At 43.5% G+C, this 21,620-nt stretch overlaps 1 protein-coding gene across 4 annotated transcripts in view; it reads left to right on the top strand.

The window, feature by feature from the left end:
- Window positions 1-21,620, top strand: part of ATP11A (ATPase phospholipid transporting 11A) — a 381,664-nt gene that overhangs the window by 183,237 nt on the left and 176,807 nt on the right. For all 4 annotated transcript variants that reach the window (XM_030201529.1, XM_030201532.1, XM_030201531.1 and 1 more), the window contains exons 4-5: window positions 4,797-4,877; window positions 13,803-13,910. In XM_030201529.1, the coding sequence (XP_030057389.1) occupies window positions 4,797-4,877; window positions 13,803-13,910 (189 nt within the window). The remainder of the gene's footprint in view (window positions 1-4,796; window positions 4,878-13,802; window positions 13,911-21,620) is intronic.

Genomic DNA, 21,620 nt, shown 5'->3' with positions numbered 1-21,620 from the left:
TCAACTTTATGCTCGAGCGTGGTCTATTCCCTGTAGCACATGGCAATATATTACTCACGCCAATCCCAAAGGACTCCAAGAAAAAAAGTGGTGATCTTACTAATTATCGCCCTATTGCCTCAATACCTCTTTTTGTAAAACCGATGGAGAGCATGGTGAAGAAACAACTTACAGATTTTCTTGACCAGTTTTCCGTTTTTCACAAATCTCAGTCTGGGTTTCGTTCTCATCACAGCACCGAAACAGTGCTCATCACTTTACTTAACAGCTTTCAGCAGGAGATAGCTCACGGCAAAAGTCTACTGTTATTACAGTTCGATATGTCCAGTGCTCTTGACATGGTTGATCACACCATACTGCTGAACCTTCTTGACAGCCTGGGAATCTGCGGACATGTTCATAACTGGATCAAGGGGTTTCTCTCTGCCAGAACTTACCAAGTAATTGCCAACTCAGATCTATCAAAGTCGTGGAAAGCTACTTGTGGAGTCCCTCAGGGCTCTCCGCTGTCGCCTACTCTTTTCAATATTATGATGATTCCACTGGCCAAGACCTTAAGTAACTTAGGACTTCACCTGCATATTTACGCTGATGACGTTACTATTACTATATCCCCTTCAAAAATGACCTGTCCAAGATCTCAAGAGAAGTGGACCGCTGTTTAACTAAGATGTACCTTTGGACATCTTCTTTCAAACTCAAGCTGAATGCTGACAAAACCCACTGCCTACTATTATCTTCTCAACACAGCAAGTACAGGCCTCCCACATTAATCACCTCACCTTACGCCTTCCTATACTAGATAGTCTCAAAATTTTAGGAGTTACCCTCAACCGCTCACTCTCACTCGAGCAGCACGTTAATGCCACCACAAAGATGTTCTCGCTGTGGAAACTAAAGAGAATAAAACCATTTTTCCCACGAGAGGTCTTCCGCAGCCTCATACAGTCCGTCGTACTATGCCACCTACTGTAACCGAGTGTATGGTGGATGTAAACAGCAACTGCTTAAGAAACTGCAGACAGCCCAAAACAGCGGCCAGATTGGTTTGTGGTAAGTCTGTTTGAGTCTGCCACGCCCCTTCGAAAGAAACTACATTGGCTCCCTGTCAAAGATCGTATCACCTTTAAACCCTTTAAACTCTGCTCTCTAGTTCACCAAATCCTTTATGGAGAAGTACCTGGCTATATGATCTCATCTCCCTACCGCTTCGGAATACGTTCCGGCTCTCCCGTTCATATCTTACCATCCACTATCCGAACTGCAATGGAATTAAGTACAAGTCCACGTATGCTACCTCCTTCTCTTTCATATGCACTCAGTTTTGGAATTCTTTACTGAGGACCATCAAAACCATCACAGATCATCTAACTTTCCGGAAATCACTGAAGACCATGTTATTCAGAAGTGCCTACCCTGCCGACTCTCCAGCGACTCCACTGCTGGAAGCACACCGATCTAGAGACATTTGGACATACCCCCCTTCCCTCTTAACTTCCCTTCTCCTTCCATCCATTCCTATTCTTCCCCATTATCTCATGTAGGTTTGTTGTATTAGCTTCATTTTACTGCATTGGCGCCTGCCTCTGTGGTGCATTGTAAGCCACATTGAGCCTGACATTGTTGGGAAACTGTGGGGTACAAATGAGATAATAAATAAATGTCATGTGTGAATGAAATAGAGTACTCTTCGGCCTACCAGGATTTAGCCCTGCTGTGGCCTACGCCCAGCTCGATCCTTTGAACTCTGCTTTTGTATATCCTGGTCCCAGGTAGGCGAGAGAAGGGACCCCTTTTATGAGAGAGGCTGCAGTGACAAAGTTGTGAGTGAAGAGGAGAAAACAAGAATGTAGAAAATAAAAGTAATGAACAAAATAAGTGAAAATTGGAATGTAGAAGAAAATAAAAGCAAAAATAAAGAAAGGCATTGTATGTTTAATGTGTTAAACTGAATTCTTGCTATGAAGTTTACTCTAGAACTGCTGGAGGAAAATGGGGCTCTAGCTTTCTGTTTAGAGAATGTAGAAAGCTGGATGCTTGGGCAGTGGCCATGTGGGTATTCATAGCTATTTGTCCACACAACTATGTAATCTAGACATGCGAAGGGAGGGATGTTAAGTGTCAAGTAAGTGAGGCATCTTGTAAGCTCCAGGGTTGCCAGGTAGAAATTTTTTTTCCAGCCCAATCCGGGCCAGAAACCAGCCCAAAACCCGCCCAAACACAAACCCCGCCCCTGACACCCCCACCCCCGCGTCACCGGCCCCGCCCCCGCCGTCACCGGCCCCGCCTCCCACGTCATCGGGCCCGCCTCCCCGTCATCAGCCCCGCCTCCCACGTCATCGGGCCCGCCTCCCTGTCATCAGCCCCGCCTCCCCGTCATCGGCCCCGCCTCCCACGTCATCGGCCCCGCCCAAAACGTCACTAGCCCCGCCCAAAAACGTCACTAACCCCGCCCCCCGCGGCCGAAAAAAATCAAAAAGCCGCCCAAAAAGCCGCCCGGAAGCCTAAAAAACCGCCCAAAAAACCGCAACCCGCCGCGGGCAAAAAATTTCCCGCGGCGGGGTGCGGAAAACCGCCCAATTGGGCGGTAAAACCGCCCACCTGGCAACACTGGTAAGCTCCTCTGCTTAAGAAAGTACAACAAATAAGGAAGACAACAAAAGCTGTCCAAGATATGGAGAGACATCTTACAAGCCATCATGCTGCATGACTGGCAGCTGGGTTATATCTTTACAGGGTAGACAGGAATATTTGGGCAAGCAGAATAGAGAGGTGGTCGTTTTCTGCCATTATCTAGTAACTTTTGCAGAAAAAAATCACTCATTTCTTGCAGCTGTGAATTTTCCCTCTTCTTTTGACTGAGAGAGAATAGAACCTTTTTTAGGATGTACAGTGAGATTAGATTTGTTTTTATGAAAAGTTTACTGGATTGAAACTGCTAACAGTACTACATAGGCTTCTCTCTTTTACAGTGGCTAATATTTATAGGAGAGCATGGATTGCATGTATATTACATAGTAACATAGTAGATGACGGCAGGAAAAAACCTGCACGGTCCATCCAGTCTGCCCAACAAGATAACTCATATGTGCTAATTTTGTGTATACCCTACTTTGATTTGTACCTGTGTTCTTCAGGGCACAGTCCATATAAGTCTGCCCAGCACTATCCCCGCCTCCCAACCACCGGCTCTGGCACAGACCGTATAAGTCTGCCCAGCACTATCCCCGCCTCCCAACCACCAGCCCTGCCTCCCACCACCAGCTCTGGCAATGACCGTGTAAGTCTGCCCAGCACTATCCCTGCCTCCCAACTACCAGTCCCGCCTCCCACCTCCGGCTCTGGCACAGACTGTATAAGTCTGTCCAGCACTATCCCTGCCTCCCAACCACCAGTCCCGCTTCCCACCACTGGCTCTGGCACAGACCGTATAAGTCTGCCCAGCACTATCCCCACCTCCCAATCACCAGCCCCGCCTCCCGATCTTGACTAAGCTCCTGAGGATCCATTCCATCTGCACAGGATTCCTTTGTGCTTATCCCACGCATGTATATTAGACAACATTCATTCTCTAATATAATCCTGTCAAAAAATGTGGAGGCATTCTACACATGAGCCTTATTGGAAGGATCAGAAAAAGCTTTTATGGCTATAAGAAGAGCAGGGGAGAGAGGAGACAGTTTTCAAGACTTGACCTCACATCAATGAGGTTTCTAGGATCAGGATTCCACCCTGCATTTGATAGTTTTTGTCTGCTTAGATAACTTATGTATTTACCTGTCCAAGTTTTGAGATTGGTTGTTGCGTATACTTTGACCCTCTCAGAATTGAACTGTTGTAATTCTTTGTATTGTGACCTTAAGAAATGGCAGCTTGGGAACTTGCAAATCATACAGAATATTGCAGCTGAAATTTTGACATATGCAGGGAGATGGGATGGTGTAACTCATTTTTTGTCAGTATTTCATTGGCTGCCTATTAAGAAAATGATTCATTTCAACCTTTTGTGTGCAACATTTAAAGCAGTACATCAACTTACTCCTATACATCTTGTGGTTCTCCTGTCATATTGTATTCTAAATAGACAATTACATTACTCACAGTAAGGTTATTTGCCCTTACTCTTTTTCAATCCTGTTTTCTGGCAATGCACATGGTGATCTGCTTTTATGTATCAGGGTCCTTATCTTTGTAATAGGCAGTTCTTATAATTTAGAAATAGCCACATCTAATAGTTTGCTAAAAATTCTCTAATCAGCTTCTAATCTGTTTCTTTATTTATGTAAGGTGTTTCTGTAAATTATAAATTATTTTTAAAAGCTTTGAAACTTATTGTTTCATTGTGAACGGGAAATGAAAGACTAAGTTGAATTAACTAAACCCGGGGACATAAGGCATTTGAAATTTAAATGAGCAAACACTGAAACAAAACAAAGGAATTTAATAGGGATATTTGTTCCCTCACCCATTATCAGACATTGTTGTCTTATATGCTGTAAATTTCTGTTTGCCTCCTCTGCAAACACATCACCCTCTCTTTTAGTTTACAACTTTTTTACAGCTTTGAAAAACAACCACCACCACCACTGTAAGCCTGTAATTTGGTTGTATAAGGAACTTGGCTCTGTAGAGGACATGATGACTGGCTTAATACACTTGTACCACCTGTAGCTTCTTTGATCTTTATTCTGCCTATCCAAATGAACGAACATCAATTACACTACTATTGGTTTTGAAACTGATTTCTTACATCCACAGACTTCATGATTTTCAAAGTGCTTAATTCTGTTTTGCAGTTAATTATTGATACACCAACAAGTCCTGTGACAAGTGGACTGCCACTGTTCTTTGTCATCACTGTAACAGCTATCAAACAGGTGAGCATTGGAAGTAAAACAAATTAAAAATAAAAGTTCACCCATAATCTATTTTAAAAATGTAGTAGATAGTGGAATCTTTCAGTTTGTTCTGTTTAGTTACCCAGATTTTCTGGAAACCGAAATGTGCAAGCAGTCATTGCAGTTGATTTATCTTTTATTCCTTGACTTGGTAGATGTGGAGGGGCATTTTTAATATGATGTCTAAATCCAGTTTTTGGACGTTTGTGGGATGTACGGGGAAGGTAGTATTCTTAGTAGATTGACCACACAGATATCCCAGCAGAGCAGTGAGGCAGCCTAGGGGGCACTGCAGTGGACATCACATAAAAGATCCCAGGTACACATCTCCCTTATGGCTGTAGATGTCACCTGTATGTGGGTACAGTAGGTTTTTGGTGGGGTTTGGAGGGCTCACACTTTCCACCACAAGTGTACCGGTTAAACTGGGATATAGGCCTGGGTCACCTTCTCTACAGTTCACTACACCGACCATTAGGCTGCTCCAGGGACCTGCTTGTTGCTCTAATAGGACTGGTCGTATTATCTGAAGCTGTCTTAGAGGCTGGTATGTACTGGTTCTTTCACATCTTTTGGGGATGGGGGCTGGGAGATGAGGAGGTCATGCCTTAATCCCTCCAGTGGTCATTTGGTCATCTAAGACACCTTTTTGTGACTTAATTGTGATTTAAAACGGGTCTAGATCAAACCATCTTAAGGTTTAGCCCTGGACAATTTTTTCTTTGTTCTATTATGGCAGAAAAAGGTCCAAGTTTTGCGACAAAAGTTTAGTTAAATTTAGTTTTGTTTAGTTGAGTATGTTAGACACATTTGTGTATGTAGACTTTGAGCCTACAGTGGTGGAAATAAGTATTTGATCCCTTGCTGATTTTGTAAGTTTGCCCACTGACAAAGACATGAGCAGCCCATAATTGAAGGGTAGGTTATTGGTAACAGTGAGAGATAGCACATCACAAATTAAATCCGGAAAATCACATTGTGGAAAGTATATGAATTTATTTGCATTCTGCAGAGGGAAATAAGTATTTGATCCCCCACCAACCAGTAAGAGATCTGGCCCCTACAGACCAGGTAGATGCTCCAAATCAACTCGTTACCTGCATGACAGACAGCTGTCGGCAATGGTCACCTGTATGAAAGACACCTGTCCACAGACTCAGTGAATCAGTCAGACTCTAACCTCTACAAAATGGCCAAGAGCAAGGAGCTGTCTAAGGATGTCAGGGACAAGATCATACACCTGCACAAGGCTGGAATGGGCTACAAAACCATCAGTAAGACGCTGGGCAAGAAGGAGACAACTGTTGGTGCCATAGTAAGAAAATGGAAGAAGTACAAAATGACTGTCAATCGACAAAGATCTGGGGCTCCACGCAAAATCTCACCTCGTGGGGTATCCTTGATCATGAGGAAGGTTAGAAATCAGCCTACAACTACAAGGGGGGAACTTGTCAATGATCTCAAGGCAGCTGGGACCACTGTCACCACGAAAACCATTGGTAACACATTACGACATAACGGATTGCAATCCTGCAGTGCCCGCAAGGTCCCCCTGCTCCGGAATGCACATGTGACGGCCCGTCTGAAGTTTGCCAGTGAACACCTGGATGATGCCGAGAGTGATTGGGAGAAGGTGCTGTGGTCAGATGAGACAAAAATTGAGCTCTTTGGCATGAACTCAACTCGCCGTGTTTGGAGGAAGAGAAATGCTGCCTATGACCCAAAGAACACCGTCCCCACTGTCAAGCATGGAGGTGGAAATGTTATGTTTTGGGGGTGTTTCTCTGCTAAGGGCACAGGACTACTTCACCGCATCAATGGGAGAATGGATGGGGCCATGTACCGTACAATTCTGAGTGACAACCTCCTTCCCTCCGCCAGGGCCTTAAAAATGGGTCGTGGCTGGGTCTTCCAGCACGACAATGACCCAAAACATACAGCCAAGGCAACAAAGGAGTGGCTCAGGAAGAAGCACATTAGGGTCATGGAGTGGCCTAGCCAGTCACCAGACCTTAATCCCATTGAAAACTTATGGAGGGAGCTGAAGCTGCGAGTTGCCAAGCGACAGCCCAGAACTCTTAATGATTTAGAGATGATCTGCAAAGAGGAGTGGACCAAAATTCCTCCTGACATGTGTGCAAACCTCATCATCAACTACAGAAGACGTCTGACCGCTGTGCTTGCCAACAAGGGTTTTGCCACCAAGTATTAGGTCTTGTTTGCCAGAGGGATTAAATACTTATTTCCCTCTGCAGAATGCAAATAAATTCATATACTTTCCACAATGTGATTTTCCGGATTTAATTTGTGATGTGCTATCTCTCACTGTTACCAATAACCTACCCTTCAATTATGGGCTGCTCATGTCTTTGTCAGTGGGCAAACTTACAAAATCAGCAAGGGATCAAATACTTATTTCCACCACTGTAGGTGTTGCATTTTCATTGAGGATGTGGTTTCCAGTGAATTTTTTTTCAAGCCATGTAAAAAAGTTGGATTTAGACGTACAAGATGCAGAAGGAAAATTTCAGGTTAATAAGGCAGGAAGTTGGATTCTGATGGGCTTTAAAGAATTATAGAACAATAGTTCTGCCGCTAAAAAGACTCTATCTTTTAATTATCCTCGAAAGGAATATCAGGAAGTAGAGGTAAATGCCTAGAGTGTCATCTGTTGATTACTTGATGTATATGAGTGTTTTTTATTGAAATTATTCTGTTGGCTTGTCATTCTTAACTTCTAAGTACTTTCTGCTTAGTTTATTGTCTTTGAGTACCCATTTATTAACTGTGGCAGCATTCAGCAGTAGAAGAAAGTCTGACTTATAAACAATTAATTGCCTAACCCACAAGCTGTAGCCAATGCATATAAAACAATGGTAAAATAGTCCGGTGCACCTAACCACCACACAGATAATGAAAAAAAATTCATGTAAAATATTTAGCCTCATAATATATTAAAATGATATAAATACATCTAGTGCCTCTAGTAGTGCACGTAGCACAGTGTAACCCATAATATATATCTCCAAAGAGGAATTAATAATAAATATTAAAAGTGTTCCGCAGAACTGTTGTAAGTCTGAGGCTTACCCAAAGGTGAGACTAAACAAGTGAGACTGTGTAAATCATTTTTATTAACAATAAAGACCAAAAAAAATATACTCGTGTGTCATTTCTTCTTTTAACACCCCTCCCCCCTTCTCCCTACCATGCCCTTACCCTTATCCACCCTCCCCCTCTATCCAAATAAGAAGCTGAGACACACGTAATTAAATGTTCAAAAGTTGCTGCAAGCCTTGGGAGAGAGTGTATTCCAAACTTTGCTCCAGACTTGTAGAAACATAACTCCTTTGCTGAGATGAGAGATCTTGTACTGCAAGACATTCCATCTTTAAAAGAGCAATCATATGAGAGCACCAGTTCTGCAGTGAAGGTACCTGAGGCAAAAGCCAACAAACCAGTATAGATTTTGTTGTTGTTGTTGCCATTAAAACGGATCTACGTAAGAAACTTTTCATTCCTCTTTGGTGCTAACAAAGAATAATGGTCAAACAGAAGTAAAAGATCCAGTTGAACACCTCTGCAGGTAGAACGTGCTATGCTCTATCAAACTAGGTTGAGGTGGGGGGGGGGGGGGGGGGGGGGGGGGGAGTTTTGTGTTTTTAATTTATATTACCAAGCTGCCAGTCTTCATACTTTAAATGGCTGACTGGTTGGCTGACTCTGAAATCATGGGTAGCCTTAGAACAGGGTTATTTATTGCCGATTCCCTTTTGGGCTGTAGTATGGCTCTCTAAATGAGCACTACAGAAAGTGATCATGCGAGCTCCAACAATTTTCAAAAACCCTCTGCAAATTTGGGGTGCCATACAGGTGAATTTTTTTTTTTTTGGGGGGGGGGGGGGGGGGAGATTGTACTTTTTACGTATGGCAGTTCAGTTTACACCAGGGTTTCGCTCAGGGGGCTCAAATAGAATATATTATCGGGAACAACATGGGCTTCAGTATTTGGATCACTTTTGGGAAGAAGGGGAATTTCTACCTTTTTCAGATCTTCAAGAAGAATATGGGCTCCCCCCCCCCCCCCCTAAAAAAATCACACTTTTTATAGTACAGACAAATTAGGGACTATATTCATCACAGAGGCCGGGATGAACTCCAGCTTGGAAAGGGTGATGCAGGGAGTGAGTGGACTTGAAATGTATTTTCCGGTTATATAACGCATTGTTATTTTATGATTTCCCCATACAACACTATGTGGCTAAATGGGCACAAGATTTGAGAGTCAAATATGAACTCTGCCAATGGGATAAATGTTTTAAGTACTTGCTCGAGGTTTCAGTTGCAAGTACTCTTCAGGAGAGTGTGTACAAAATTTTGTATCAATTTGTATCAAGGCTGCTGGCTCACCCTCAAGACCGGCGGCAGAAAAGTCCCTTTTTTTTTTTTGTCCTTACTGCTGTGGCCCCAAAGTGCTGGCATCTCTCCCTTTTTCTCTCCTCCCCCTGGTTCAGCATCTCTTCTGCTGCCTCTTTCTCCCTCCCTCATATCCATCCAGTGTCTCTACCTGTCCTCATGCACCCCCAGGTCCTGAAATGTGCCTTGACTAGTGATCAACAGCTGCCTGAATTTAGATGAGTGGCTCCTGCCCTACCCTGGGGCCTTTCCTTGGCCGCATCCTGTCTGTGATGCAAATTCCCATTGCCAGACAGGTGGGATGTGGCCAAAGGAAGGCCCTGGATGTGGGCTGAAGCTGCTTACCTGAATCACTGAGCCTGCAAATTGTCAGCAAAGGCACATTTTAGGACCCTAGGGAGGGGGAGAGAAGCAGCGGAAGAGATGCTGGACCTGGGGAGGGAGGGAGAGGCAGTGGGAAAGCCACTGAACTCATCTGGGGAGGGGGAGAGAGAGAAGAGGGAGAAATGCTGGATCTGTCAGCGGGGAGGCACTCAGGAGATACTGGACTACTACTACTACTACTACTATTTAGCATTTCTATAGCGCTACAAAGCATACGCAGCGCTGCACAAACATAGAAGAAAGACAGTCCCTGCTCAAAGAGCTTACAATCTAATATCACTGGGTGGGAGAGATGCTGGATCTGAGCTGGGGGAGGAGCTCAAGAGATGCTGGATTCACATGGGGTAGGGAACAGAATGAGGGAAGAGAAACCACTTCTGGGAGAGGAGAAGGGGAGATACATTGGATTCACTGAGGAAAGGAGAGATGCCAGACCATGAGTGGAAAGTGAAACCCTGCTAAATGCAGTCCCACACAGTCCAGCATCTCTCTCTTACTCACCCTCTGCCCCTCCCTATGGTCTGATATCTTCCTGTCTCCCTAGCTGCCCCATGCTCTGGCATCTCCACAGACCTCCCCCCCCCCCCCCCGCAGGGTTGTCCAGACCTGAGGTATTCATGGGTAGTGGCAGTGATAACGGGCTGCCTGAACTGACCCAGAGCTTTTCCTCCACTACTGTCTCACCCGCAAATAAATAGGAAGTCACATCAGAAGGGCAGGACAGTAGTGGAGGAAAGACTCTAGGTCAGCACAGGCAACCTGTTATTGCTACCCCTGCCCCTGTTGGTGAGGTTTCACAGCCCAGGGAGGAGGGGTCTGGCTGGCTGGCTGAGGGAGGATGAGGGGAAGCTTCTGGACTCCTGGTAGGAGGGAAGAGGAGGGAGAAACTGCAGTGCAACATTGAAAAACAAAATTGCAGTGGTTTGAGTGCCGGACCCATGACACATATCCAGAGTGCTCACAACACTTTGAAAACCACTGTAATAGAATAATTACTTACAGTGCACGACAACCAGTGCCTTCAGAGCAGCCTGTTTAAAAATATTGACTTGTTATACAGAACTTCCATATTCTCTGTATCTTCCACCTTTGCTGGATCCCCCTGGTTTGTGGAATCCTCTGGATATTCTCTGGATACTGTTCTTTATTCTGCATTAACTGATGTGAGATTTGTAATCTCCTGGTAAATTGAGTTTAGATATTTCCTCAGGGGATTACTAGACTGGTGTAGAACTCTCCAGAGGGGGGAGGGAGAGCAGCATGAGTGGGAGAGTGAAGAGCCCAGCCCAAAGGGGGGATTAGCATAAGTGACAATGGGTGTCATAGTTGGGGTGGAGTTGGCAGTTGGATGCACTGGGCATGGCCCCCACCATTTTGGAGATGGCACTGGAAGGAGTGCTACTCCCTTCTCTGTCATTGCAAGGTTCAGGGGGGTGCTAAACCACCAGGGAGGGTGGGAGGTGGAGTAGGGTTGCCCACAGGGAGTTCTTTAGTGGGGTTTGGGGGGGGGGGGCTAGAGGTCCACCAGACCTTCAGGCCCTTTGTGCGCCTGTGTTGGGGGGGGGGGACGGGGGAGGGAGAAGGCCACTTGGCCACCAGCAAAACTTGTCTGGAGGGGGTCAGGGGGGCTGCAGGTCACCGGACCTCCAGCCCCTTGTGTGTGGAGGGGGGTGACTGTAAGCATGCAAATGCATGCTGAACAGGGCTCCCCATTCCTCTCCAGTGCTCTGCAAACCCTAACGGCAGCTCCGAGCTGGTGTTGGGTTTGCCACAGGAGCAGCGTCAGTGTTTGGCATGCTGCCCGCTGAACACTGGGGAGGAATAGTAAATGCCCTGTTTAGCATGCTAGTATGGCGCTAATAGCATCTAGCACCCCCATTTGCTTCTTATCATTTGCCCCTGAGAGAGTCCAGCAGCTGGGTAAAAGCCCAGTGGGACAGCTTGCTGCAGAAAGAGCAGGAAGCACAGCCTTGGATTGTTCTGCCAGAAAGGATGGGTATTGGAAGACTGGTTGGAAGTTTTACTATGTAAATACCCCAGGAATTATTAAGAGACTATTAATTCTATAGTTGGAACTTTCCACCAAAAGTCTTGGACTGGCATCAAAACCTCTTTTAACAAAGTGAACTGTTTTGTTAAAAGAAAAGTATGAAGTTTTAATATCTCCCTGTTGCAGCGTTCCAGTAAAATTATTGCGGTTTGATATAAACCTGGAGTGGAAAATTTCTTTGGAGTGTGAGTGAAGTTATTTTACTCCCAGACTGGTAAAGGAAAATAATAAGAGTGAGGCTTAAACCCTACAGCCTACCGGGATCAAGCCTGGCCCCCATAAAAACTGGCACCAAAGAGCTAGCTGGTGCCCGAAAATGTATGGTGAGACCAGGGTTACAGATATGATTCACATTGCTCTACCTTGACAGTATACTGGTAATGTGTTTCTGCTGTAGTACGTATTTTATAAATCAATAAAAAAGTTTGAAAACTATACTTATTATTTAGTGTTTGCAGGGCTGCTTTTACCAATGGGTAAAAGGTGCAGCTGCCCCAGGCCCCTGCATAAAGGGGGCTCAGCCACAGAACTCATTGGTAAATTTAGGCCTGGCTGTCTGTCTTTCTCCTGCTCTCCGGCGAATCCTGCATCTGGCCCTCTCCCTGTCTCTCCCCCCTTCCCCGCAGCCCTCCATACTTTTTTTTTAGTGACTCGGCAGTGGCAGCGATTATGACAGACTGACAGCTTTGGGGGCCTTCCCTCTGCGAGTCTCGCCTACTTTGTTTCAATTTTGAGTTTTCGTGTAGGTGGTATTCACAGAGGGAAGGCCCTGACGCTGCTGCTGAGTCACTAAAAAAGGTATGGAAGGGAGTGGAAAAGAGCGGGGGGGGGGGGGGGGAGAGATGGAGAGGGCCAGATGCAGGACTGTTCGAGAAGTAGGGGAAGAAAGAGAGAGTGAGGACCCAGAATGGGAGAGAAAGTGAGAGGGGGAAAATGCCACCCGGGGGGGGGGGGGGGGGGGGGGGGGGTCACAGAGGTGGGAAAGATGCCATACTGGGGGGGGGGGAGCACAGAGGAGGAAAAGGTGCCATTTTGTGCATGCATGGGGGTTGAGGGTGGAAGGAAGGATACTGGCTACTGTGTGCAGGAAGAGAGGGCCTGCTAATTGAGGTTACTAAGAGTAAAGGAATGTAAACTAAAATAAGCCCCTTAAGTTATGTTATGCTATTTTAGGCTTTCCTGTATGACCTATGTCTAAGAGGTAATTACTATATGATGAAGGGACCCAAATTAAACCTTCTATACTCCTTGCTTAAAAGTCTGTAAAACAGAGATTAAGCCTGGGGTGAGTTTGGAATCAAATCTAAACAGTGAATTCAGTAACTGCTATGCTCTAACTATTCTAAATTGTGACTAAATTCTAAACTATACTATAAACTGCCTTAGTTAAATAAGCAAAGTATTATTAAAAGACATTCCTATTACCTATTTAATGCCAGTTCCACCTTTTCTCAAGTTTGAAGCAGGTAAAATACCAGTACAGTCTGTGTCTCCGCAGCAGCAGGTTTGGCCTTCGAATGTCTTTGGGACTGTGATAGCACCTGAGCTCTGGTTTAATTAAATACATGTGCTTCTAGGGTTAATGATTCTTTGATTCACACAGTGCAGTTTTCTTCCCTGCAGCAACAGGTCGTTGTCCCCTCCCCAACCAGTTTTCTTCACAAACACAACGCATTTCCAGCACGCATACAACACAGAACAGAGATTTACACACACAAACACTGTTTGTAAATAATTCCCTTTTCCTCTAACCACTAGACTAGTCTTCCTTCTAATTGTTAAACCTTGCATTATATTTACTTGGTTTGTAAGCATTGTGCAAAACTAATCAAAAGGAATAATTCAGCCATGGATCTTCTTTGATAGCTACATTAATTAGTTTATTTAAGAAAATCTCACTTCTTCAGGAAATAGATAATAAGCTTATGTGATGGCAGGGAGACACACTTATTTTTGTTTAAATATATTAGGCTAAAAAATTGAAAATAATATTCTACTTAAAATTAGAATGCTGCCTGCATGTCTTTATTTTATTTAATTTCTCTCTTTTCTAGGGTTATGAAGACTGGCTTCGACATAAAGCAGACAATGCAATGAACCAATATCCTGTCCATGTCATTCAGCATGGCAAGCTGGTTAGAAAACAAAGCCGAAAATTAAGAGTAAGTACCACATAATAATATGAAATTTAATTAAAGATATAGCCATGGCTGGAAAGTGGTCTGTCAATAGATACGGATATATGTCATTTGTATGTACTCATGAAACTGAGAAGCCAATAAACCTAAGAACCTGAATACCAGCAGAAAAAAGGACACTGGTCCAGTGGCTCAGATGGTAAGTACAGTGCATTTCCATGTGGACAGTTCCTGGTTTGGAACCTAGGCCTGCACTTCTGGTTCTTGGGTTAGCCATGCTTGTGATGCTGCAAAGGCAATGCTATATTTGCTCAGAAGAGAGAGAGAGAGCTGCAGCCAGTACGTAACTGGTACCGGGCCAACTGATCAGAGGCTCATGGCTGCCAGGGTATGAAGTTATGAAAACAATTCTTCTGAGGTATTCTTTCTTTAGTTGTAGAGCATTGATTAAACACTTTTTTACCTTTTACTATAGTATTGCAGGTGTTTTATTTCTTTCTCTGATTCTATTTGTTCCCTAAAATTCTTCAGGATGAAGGAAGACAGGTCACGTAACCTCTAACCTGGTATTGTTGACATGATGGCCATGTTTTCATATGTGTGTATAGGAGGGGGATACAAAAATGGGAGAAAAAAAACCCAGTGGTGCAGTAGCCTAGTGATTAGAGCACCGGGCTTACAACCAGCAAAGCCAGGTTCCAATCTCACAACTGCTGCTTGTGCTTTTAGTCAAATCACTTAACCCTCTATTTTTTCTGGGGACAGGAAAATTCCTAGTGTACTTGAATATAACTCACCTTGAGCTACTATTGAAAGGGTATGACCTAAGTCCAAATAAATAAATTGTATTAGTTCTTATCCTTGCTCCAAATGAGCTGGAAGACCCAGGAAAATGAGAGAACTACTGGGTCTTAGAAAATAAATTGTCCATATGTTTACTGTGATGTCACATACCTTATTCAGTATATGGTTTTCTCCCTCTGTATTGCAATTGGGTTTGTCGTTTGTTCCAGCTAAGTCATATGATATTTGACTAAAGTATGTTTGCAAAAATTTTTGGAAAATTATGTTTACAGTTGTATTTTGATTATAGGATAACATAATGAAGTGGATTGCTCTCAGAGGTATTTTACTGATGTCTATAGACAACCATCAAAATGGGTTGCACTGGGACTGATGGACCCGGTACTTGATACGTTTGAACAACTAGTTTTAAGGGAAGTGGAGATCTCCGAGAGAAATATCCACTTTCTATTATTTAATTTGCCTAAAAATCAGAGGGACGCTGTTTTGGAGTTACAAAGGGATCAAGCTTTGGGTGAGAGTGGACAAAGGAGGGGAAGTTGATAAGAATTTTTATAGTTTGTTATATGTAGATCCTACAGGTTTATATCAAAAGTGTGTGCTGTTGTGTGTGATGCTAAAGACTGTGGAATAATCATGTCTAAGGAATTTAAATATTTATATAGATGGAATCCTTTTGTCCCTATTTACTTTATTCTTTAGTCCTTAATGAATCCTCCAGGGAAGACCTATCGTCTTGAGGAGACTGTCACTACTAGAACCATTGTCTTGTCCCAATATGTGAGATTCCTTCCACATTTTACAATATTTAGAACAACTAGATTTGACCACATTTTGCCAGTTATTTTGGTAACATTAGATGTCAATTCATTCATATACTAAAATCCTACAAGATGCAGCCTTGCATCTAGTAGATCACTATTTATTGCAATTGTCTATTGCTGATAAACACAGGGGTTTCCTTAAGAAACTAGCAGATATGGTGGTTCAAAATAAATATGTTGTTTTTTATCAGCAATTTTATCTTCAAATTAAGGGAGTGGCCTTGGGACCTACCCAACCATCGTTTGTTTATACATGGCCAAATTAGAAGAAAAGTATCTGTGTTTAGGGAGCAAATTATAGCATGGAGACGGTTTGTAGATGATCCTTTTTAAATCCCAGTTTTTGAAGTATATTAACACTTGATTCTAATGTTACCTTTGTTCCTATGTGGATTATAAACAAGTTGATTTTTTTAGATATTCATATACAAATGGAAGCTGTCTGGTTCACAACATCTGAGGTACATAGAGGAGACCTACAGGGATGTTGTAGAGAAGTCCCACCTCCAGTCAGGTAGCCCCTGTGCTACCTTGGAGGAGGGAGGTCTCCTAGAAGGAGAGCATCACCCTGGTGAAGTAGGAAGTACTCCTTTAGCCAGGACCTGCCCACCAGGGGATGTATTATCCTTTCGCACCGAGGATATATCTCCAAATGTTGCCCGGGAGGGAAAGGTTAGGACAGCTGTTGTACTGGGTGATTCGATCATTAGGCATATAGATAGCTGGGTGGCTGGTGGACGTGAGGATCGCCTGGTGACTTGCCTGCCTGGTGCGAAGGTGGCGGACCTCACGCGTCACCTAGATAGGATTTTAGATAGTGCTGGGGAGGAGACGGCTGTCTTGGTACATGTGGGTACTAATGACATAGGAAAATGTGGGAGAGAGGTTCTGGAAGCAAAATTTAGGCTCTTAGGTAGAAAGCTGAAATCCAGATCCTCCAGGGTAGCATTTTCTGAAATGCTACCTGTGCCACGCGCAGGGCCCAAGAGACAGGCAGAGCTCCAGAGTCTCAATGCGTGGATGAGACGATGGTGCAGGGAGAAGGGCTTTAGATTTGTTAGGAACTGGGCAACATTCTGGGGAAGGGGGAGCCTATTCCGAAAGGATGGGCTCCATCTTAACCAGAGTGGGACCAGGCTGCTGGCATCGGCGTTTAAGAAGGAGATAGAGCAGCTTTTAAACTAGAAATGGGGGGAAGGCCGACAGTCGCTCAAAAGAGCATGGTTCGGGATAAGGTATCTTTCAAAGATATCACCATAACAGGGAAGATAGAGTATCCTGATAGTGAGGTTGCAAAAGAGATTGTAGTAGATCGGGTATCTTTAAATAACAATAAAAATCAGACAAAAGATTGCCAATTAATACTGTCAAGTACTAAGCATGATGTACTTAGGAACAACAAACATAGTTTGAAATGTCTATATGCGAATGCCAGGAGCCTAAGAAATAAGATGGGGGAGTTGGAATATATTGCACTAAATGAAAAATTAGATATAATAGGCATCTCTGAGACCTGGTGGAAGGAGGATAACCAGTGGGACACTGTCATACCGGGGTACAAATTATATCGTAGTGATAGGGTGAATCGGATTGGTGGAGGGGTAGCATTGTATATTAACGAGAGCCTTGAATCAAATAGATTGAAAATTCTGCAGGAAACAAAACACTCCTTGGAATCACTGTGGATTGAAATTCCATGTGCAAAGGGGAAAAGGATAGTGATAGGAGTGTACTACCGTCCGCCTGGCCAGGACGAACAGACGGATGCGGAAATGTTAAAGGAAATCAGGGACGCAAACAAACTGGGCAACACAATAATAATGGGGGATTTCAATTACCCGCATATAGACTGGGTTAATGTAACATCTGTACACGCAAGGGACATAAGATTTCTTGATGAAATCAAGGACAGCTTCATGGAACAGCTAGTTCAGGAGCCGACAAGAGAAGGAAAAATACTAGACTTAGTCCTTAGTGGTGCTCATGATCTAGTGCAGGGGGTAACGATACGAGGGCCGCTTGATAACAGTGATCATAATATGATTGGTTTTGATATTGGCATTGAAGGAAGTGAAACTAGGAAATCAAGTACGCTAGCGTTTAACTATAGAAAAGGTGATTACGACAAAATGAGAAAAATGGTAAAAAAAAGACTGAAAGGAGCAGCTCGCAGAGTAAAAAACTTGCATCAGGCGTGGATGCTGTTTAAAAACACCATCCTGGAGGTTCAGGACAAATATATTCCACGTATTAGAAAAAAGGGAAAAAAGACTAAACGTCAGCCGGCGTGGCTAAACAGTAAGATAAAGGAAATCATTAGAGCCAAAAAACAATCCTTCAGAAAGTGGAGAAGAGAACCAACTGAAAGTAACAGGATAGATCATAAGGAATGCCAAGCCAAATGCAAAGCGGAGATAAGGAGGGCAAAAAAGGACTTTAAGAAGAAATTAGCGTTGGAAGCAAAAATACATAGTAAAATTTTTTTAGATACATTAAAAGCAGGAAACCGGCCAAAGAGTCGGTTGGGCCGCTGGACGAAAATGGTGTTAAAGGGGCGATCAAGGAGGACAAAGCCGTAGCGGAGAAATTAAATGAATTCTTTGCTTCGGTCTTCACCGAGGAGGATTTGGGGGGGACACCGGTGCCGGAAAGAATATTTGAAGCGGGGGAGTCGGAGAAACTAAACAAATTCTCTGTAACCTTGGAGGATGTAATGGGTCAGTTCAGCAAGCTGAAGAGTAGTAAATCACCGGGACCTGATGGTATTCATCCCAGAGTATTAATAGAACTAAAAAATGAACTTGCGGAGCTACTGTTAGAAATATGCAATCTGTCCCTAAAATCGAGTGTAGTACCGGAAGACTGGAGGGTAGCCAATGTTACTCCGATTTTTAAGAAGGGTTCCAGAGGAGATCCGGGAAATTATAGACCGGTGAGTCTGACGTCGGTGCCGGGCAAGATGGTGGAGGCTATTATTAAGAATAAAATTGCAGAGCATATACAAAAACATGGACTGATGAGACAAAGTCAGCACGGATTTAGTGAAGGGAAGTCTTGCCTCACCAATCTAATGCATTTTTTTGAGGGGGTAAGCAAACATGTGGACAATGGGGAGCCGGTTGATATTGTATATCTGGATTTTCAGAAGGCGTTTGACAAAGTGCCGCACGAAAGACTCCTGAAGAAATTGCTGAGTCATGGAATCGGAGGTAGGGTATTATTATGGATTAAGAACTGGTTGAAAGATAGGAAGCAGAGAGTAGGATTGCGTGGCCAGTATTCTCAGTGGAGGAGGGTAGTTAGTGGGGTCCCGCAGGGGTCTGTGCTGGGTCCGTTGCTTTTTAATGTATTATAAATGACCTAGAGATGGGAATAACTAGTGAGGTAATTAAATTCGCCGATGACACAAAATTATTCAGGGTCGTCAAGTCGCAGGAGGAATGTGAACGATTACAGGAGGACCTTGCGAGACTGGGAGAATGGGCGTGCAAGTGGCAGATGAAGTTCAATGTTGACAAGTGCAAAGTGATGCATGTGGGTAAGAGGAACCCGAATTATAGCTACGTCTTGCAAGGTTCCGCGTTAGGAGTTACGGATCAAGAAAGGGATCTGGGTGTCGTCGTCGATGATACGCTGAAACCTTCTGCTCAGTGTGCTGCTGCGGCTAGGAAAGCGAATAGAATGTTGGGTGTTATTAGGAAGGGTATGGAGTCCAGGTGTGCGGATGTTATAATGCCGTTGTATCGCTCCATGGTGCGACCGCACCTGGAGTATTGTGTTCAGTACTGGTCTCCGTATCTCAAAAAAGATATAGTAGAATTGGAAAAGGTACAGCGAAGGGCGACGAAAATGATAGTGGGGATGGGACGACTTTCCTATGAAGAGAGGCTGAGAAGGCTAGGGCTTTTCAGCTTGGAGAAGAGACGGCTGAGGGGAGATATGATAGAAGTGTATAAAATAATGAGTGGAATGGATCGGGTGGATGTGAAGCGACTGTTCACGCTATCCAAAAATACTAGGACTAGAGGGCATGAGTTGAAGCTACAGTGTGGTAAATTTAAAACGAATCGGAGAAAATTTTTCTTCACCCAACGTGTAATTAGACTCTGGAATTCGTTGCCGGAGAACGTGGTACGGGCGGTTAGCTTGACGGAGTTTAAAAAGGGGTTAGATAGATTCCTAAAGGACAAGTCCATAGACCGCTATTAAATGGACTTGGAAAAATTCCGCATTTTTAGGTATAACTTGTCTGGAATGTTTTTACGTTTGGGGAGCGTGCCAGGTGCCCTTGACCTGGATTGGCCACTGTCGGTGACAGGATGCTGGGCTAGATGGACCTTTGGTCTTTCCCAGTATGGCACTACTTATGTACTTATGTACTTATGTCTATTGTAAACCAGCTAATCAAAATACCATCCTACATTATCATAGCTATCATCCTAAGAAGTTGAGAGATAGTATACCGGTGGGTCAATTTTTGCGTTTGTGCAATTTATTTACCGATAAGTGTATAACTAACTATACAATATGCAAACAAATGCAGTATAAGTTTTTGGAATGAAGTTATCCTAAGGATGTGATTCAGAAGGGATATAAACAAACCTGTAATGCTCATAGACAGTAGTTGGTGATACCAGGTCTGAAACAGTTGGCAGCACAATCCAATACAATGTGTTACTGTTCTCATATCAAGCTAGTAATATCAGAAATATCATTTGCAAATTCTGGCCCCTGTTGACCATACATTCTGAATTTTCTAGGTTCCCAAGATTTGCCTTTATTAGGAATCATAATTTGGAGGAAACTGTGATCAGCTAACATATTAGTGGTGCCAGTTGTACAAAATGATATGGGTCATTTTAGATGCAATCAATGAGTGCCATGTTACTGCCAATATGCCATGTTAGCTGATAGTTATGGAATTTAAGACTGGTAAAACATTTTTATTAAGATCTCCTATTAATTGTAACACTCAACAAGTGGTTTATGGCATTCAGTGCCCTTGTGGGCTCTAGTATATTGGGCAAACAAAATGTATAGTAAAAGTATGTATTGCAGAACATATAAGCAATTTAAGGAATAATCAAAGGGAAGCTCTGCTAGTTCAGCGTTGGCAAGAATTGAATCAGTTCCAAGAACCTCAAGTTGTAGTACTGATACAGGTTCAATTGCAATGGGGATGAGGGGTGATATTTCTGCAATCCTGGTACAGAAAGAGCAAAGAGCACAGTTTACCCTAATAGTCTAAATAAGGAGATTGAATTGGCTGTGGGGTAGGAGGTAAAAATTATACATGAATGAGTAACCACGCATGGGCGGAATTTTGTTACAACTGTGTAAATGTTGGGTGTTCTGTGGTAAGTTTGGGGAGTGAGCCATATCGGAGGTCTCACTTTGACAGCACTAAAATATAATTTTTGAGAAGTAATATTGATTGTATATTTAGATTTTGCTCACGCCTTTTCAGTAGCAGCTCAAGGTGAGCTACATGCAGCTACACTGGGTATTTCTCTGTCCCTGGAGGGCTCACAATCTAAGTTTATACCTGAGGCAATGGAAGGTTGTTACTTGCCCAAGATCACAAGGAGCACCAGTGAGATTTGAACAGGCCACCTCTGGATGCCAAGATGGGTGCTCTAACCGCTAGGCTACTCCTGAATATTTTCTTGTTGTGGATATGCATAGTTATGTAATTTAATGCTTGTTTTTTTTGCACTTGTAGTCTTAGCTCCTGATGACACATGTAGTGAAACATGGCACTATGTCGAACAAGGCAAACAGCATTGTAATTTTCAAATATTCTACTTTGAACTTGCGTGGAATGCGCATTGTGGTGTACCCCAAGGTTCTCCATATTCACCGGTTCTCTTCAACATAATGATGTCCCCTCTGGCAAACATCTTATCCAGAGAGAGCTATCACTCGTTTATTTATGCTGATGATGTCACAATTTATATCCCCTTCCGATGTGACCTCTCAGATATCTCCAGAGACATTGATCGTTGTTTGAACATCATGGATTTATGGGCTAACACATTTTGGTTGAAATTGAACATGGAAAAAACTCATTGTCTTATTGTCTCATCCCCATATAATACCTATAAGC

This window comes from Microcaecilia unicolor, chromosome 4 (genome assembly GCF_901765095.1).
Source record: "Microcaecilia unicolor chromosome 4, aMicUni1.1, whole genome shotgun sequence".
Lineage (NCBI taxonomy): Eukaryota > Metazoa > Chordata > Amphibia > Gymnophiona > Siphonopidae > Microcaecilia > Microcaecilia unicolor.
This window is presented reverse-complemented; position numbering and strand designations above follow the sequence as displayed.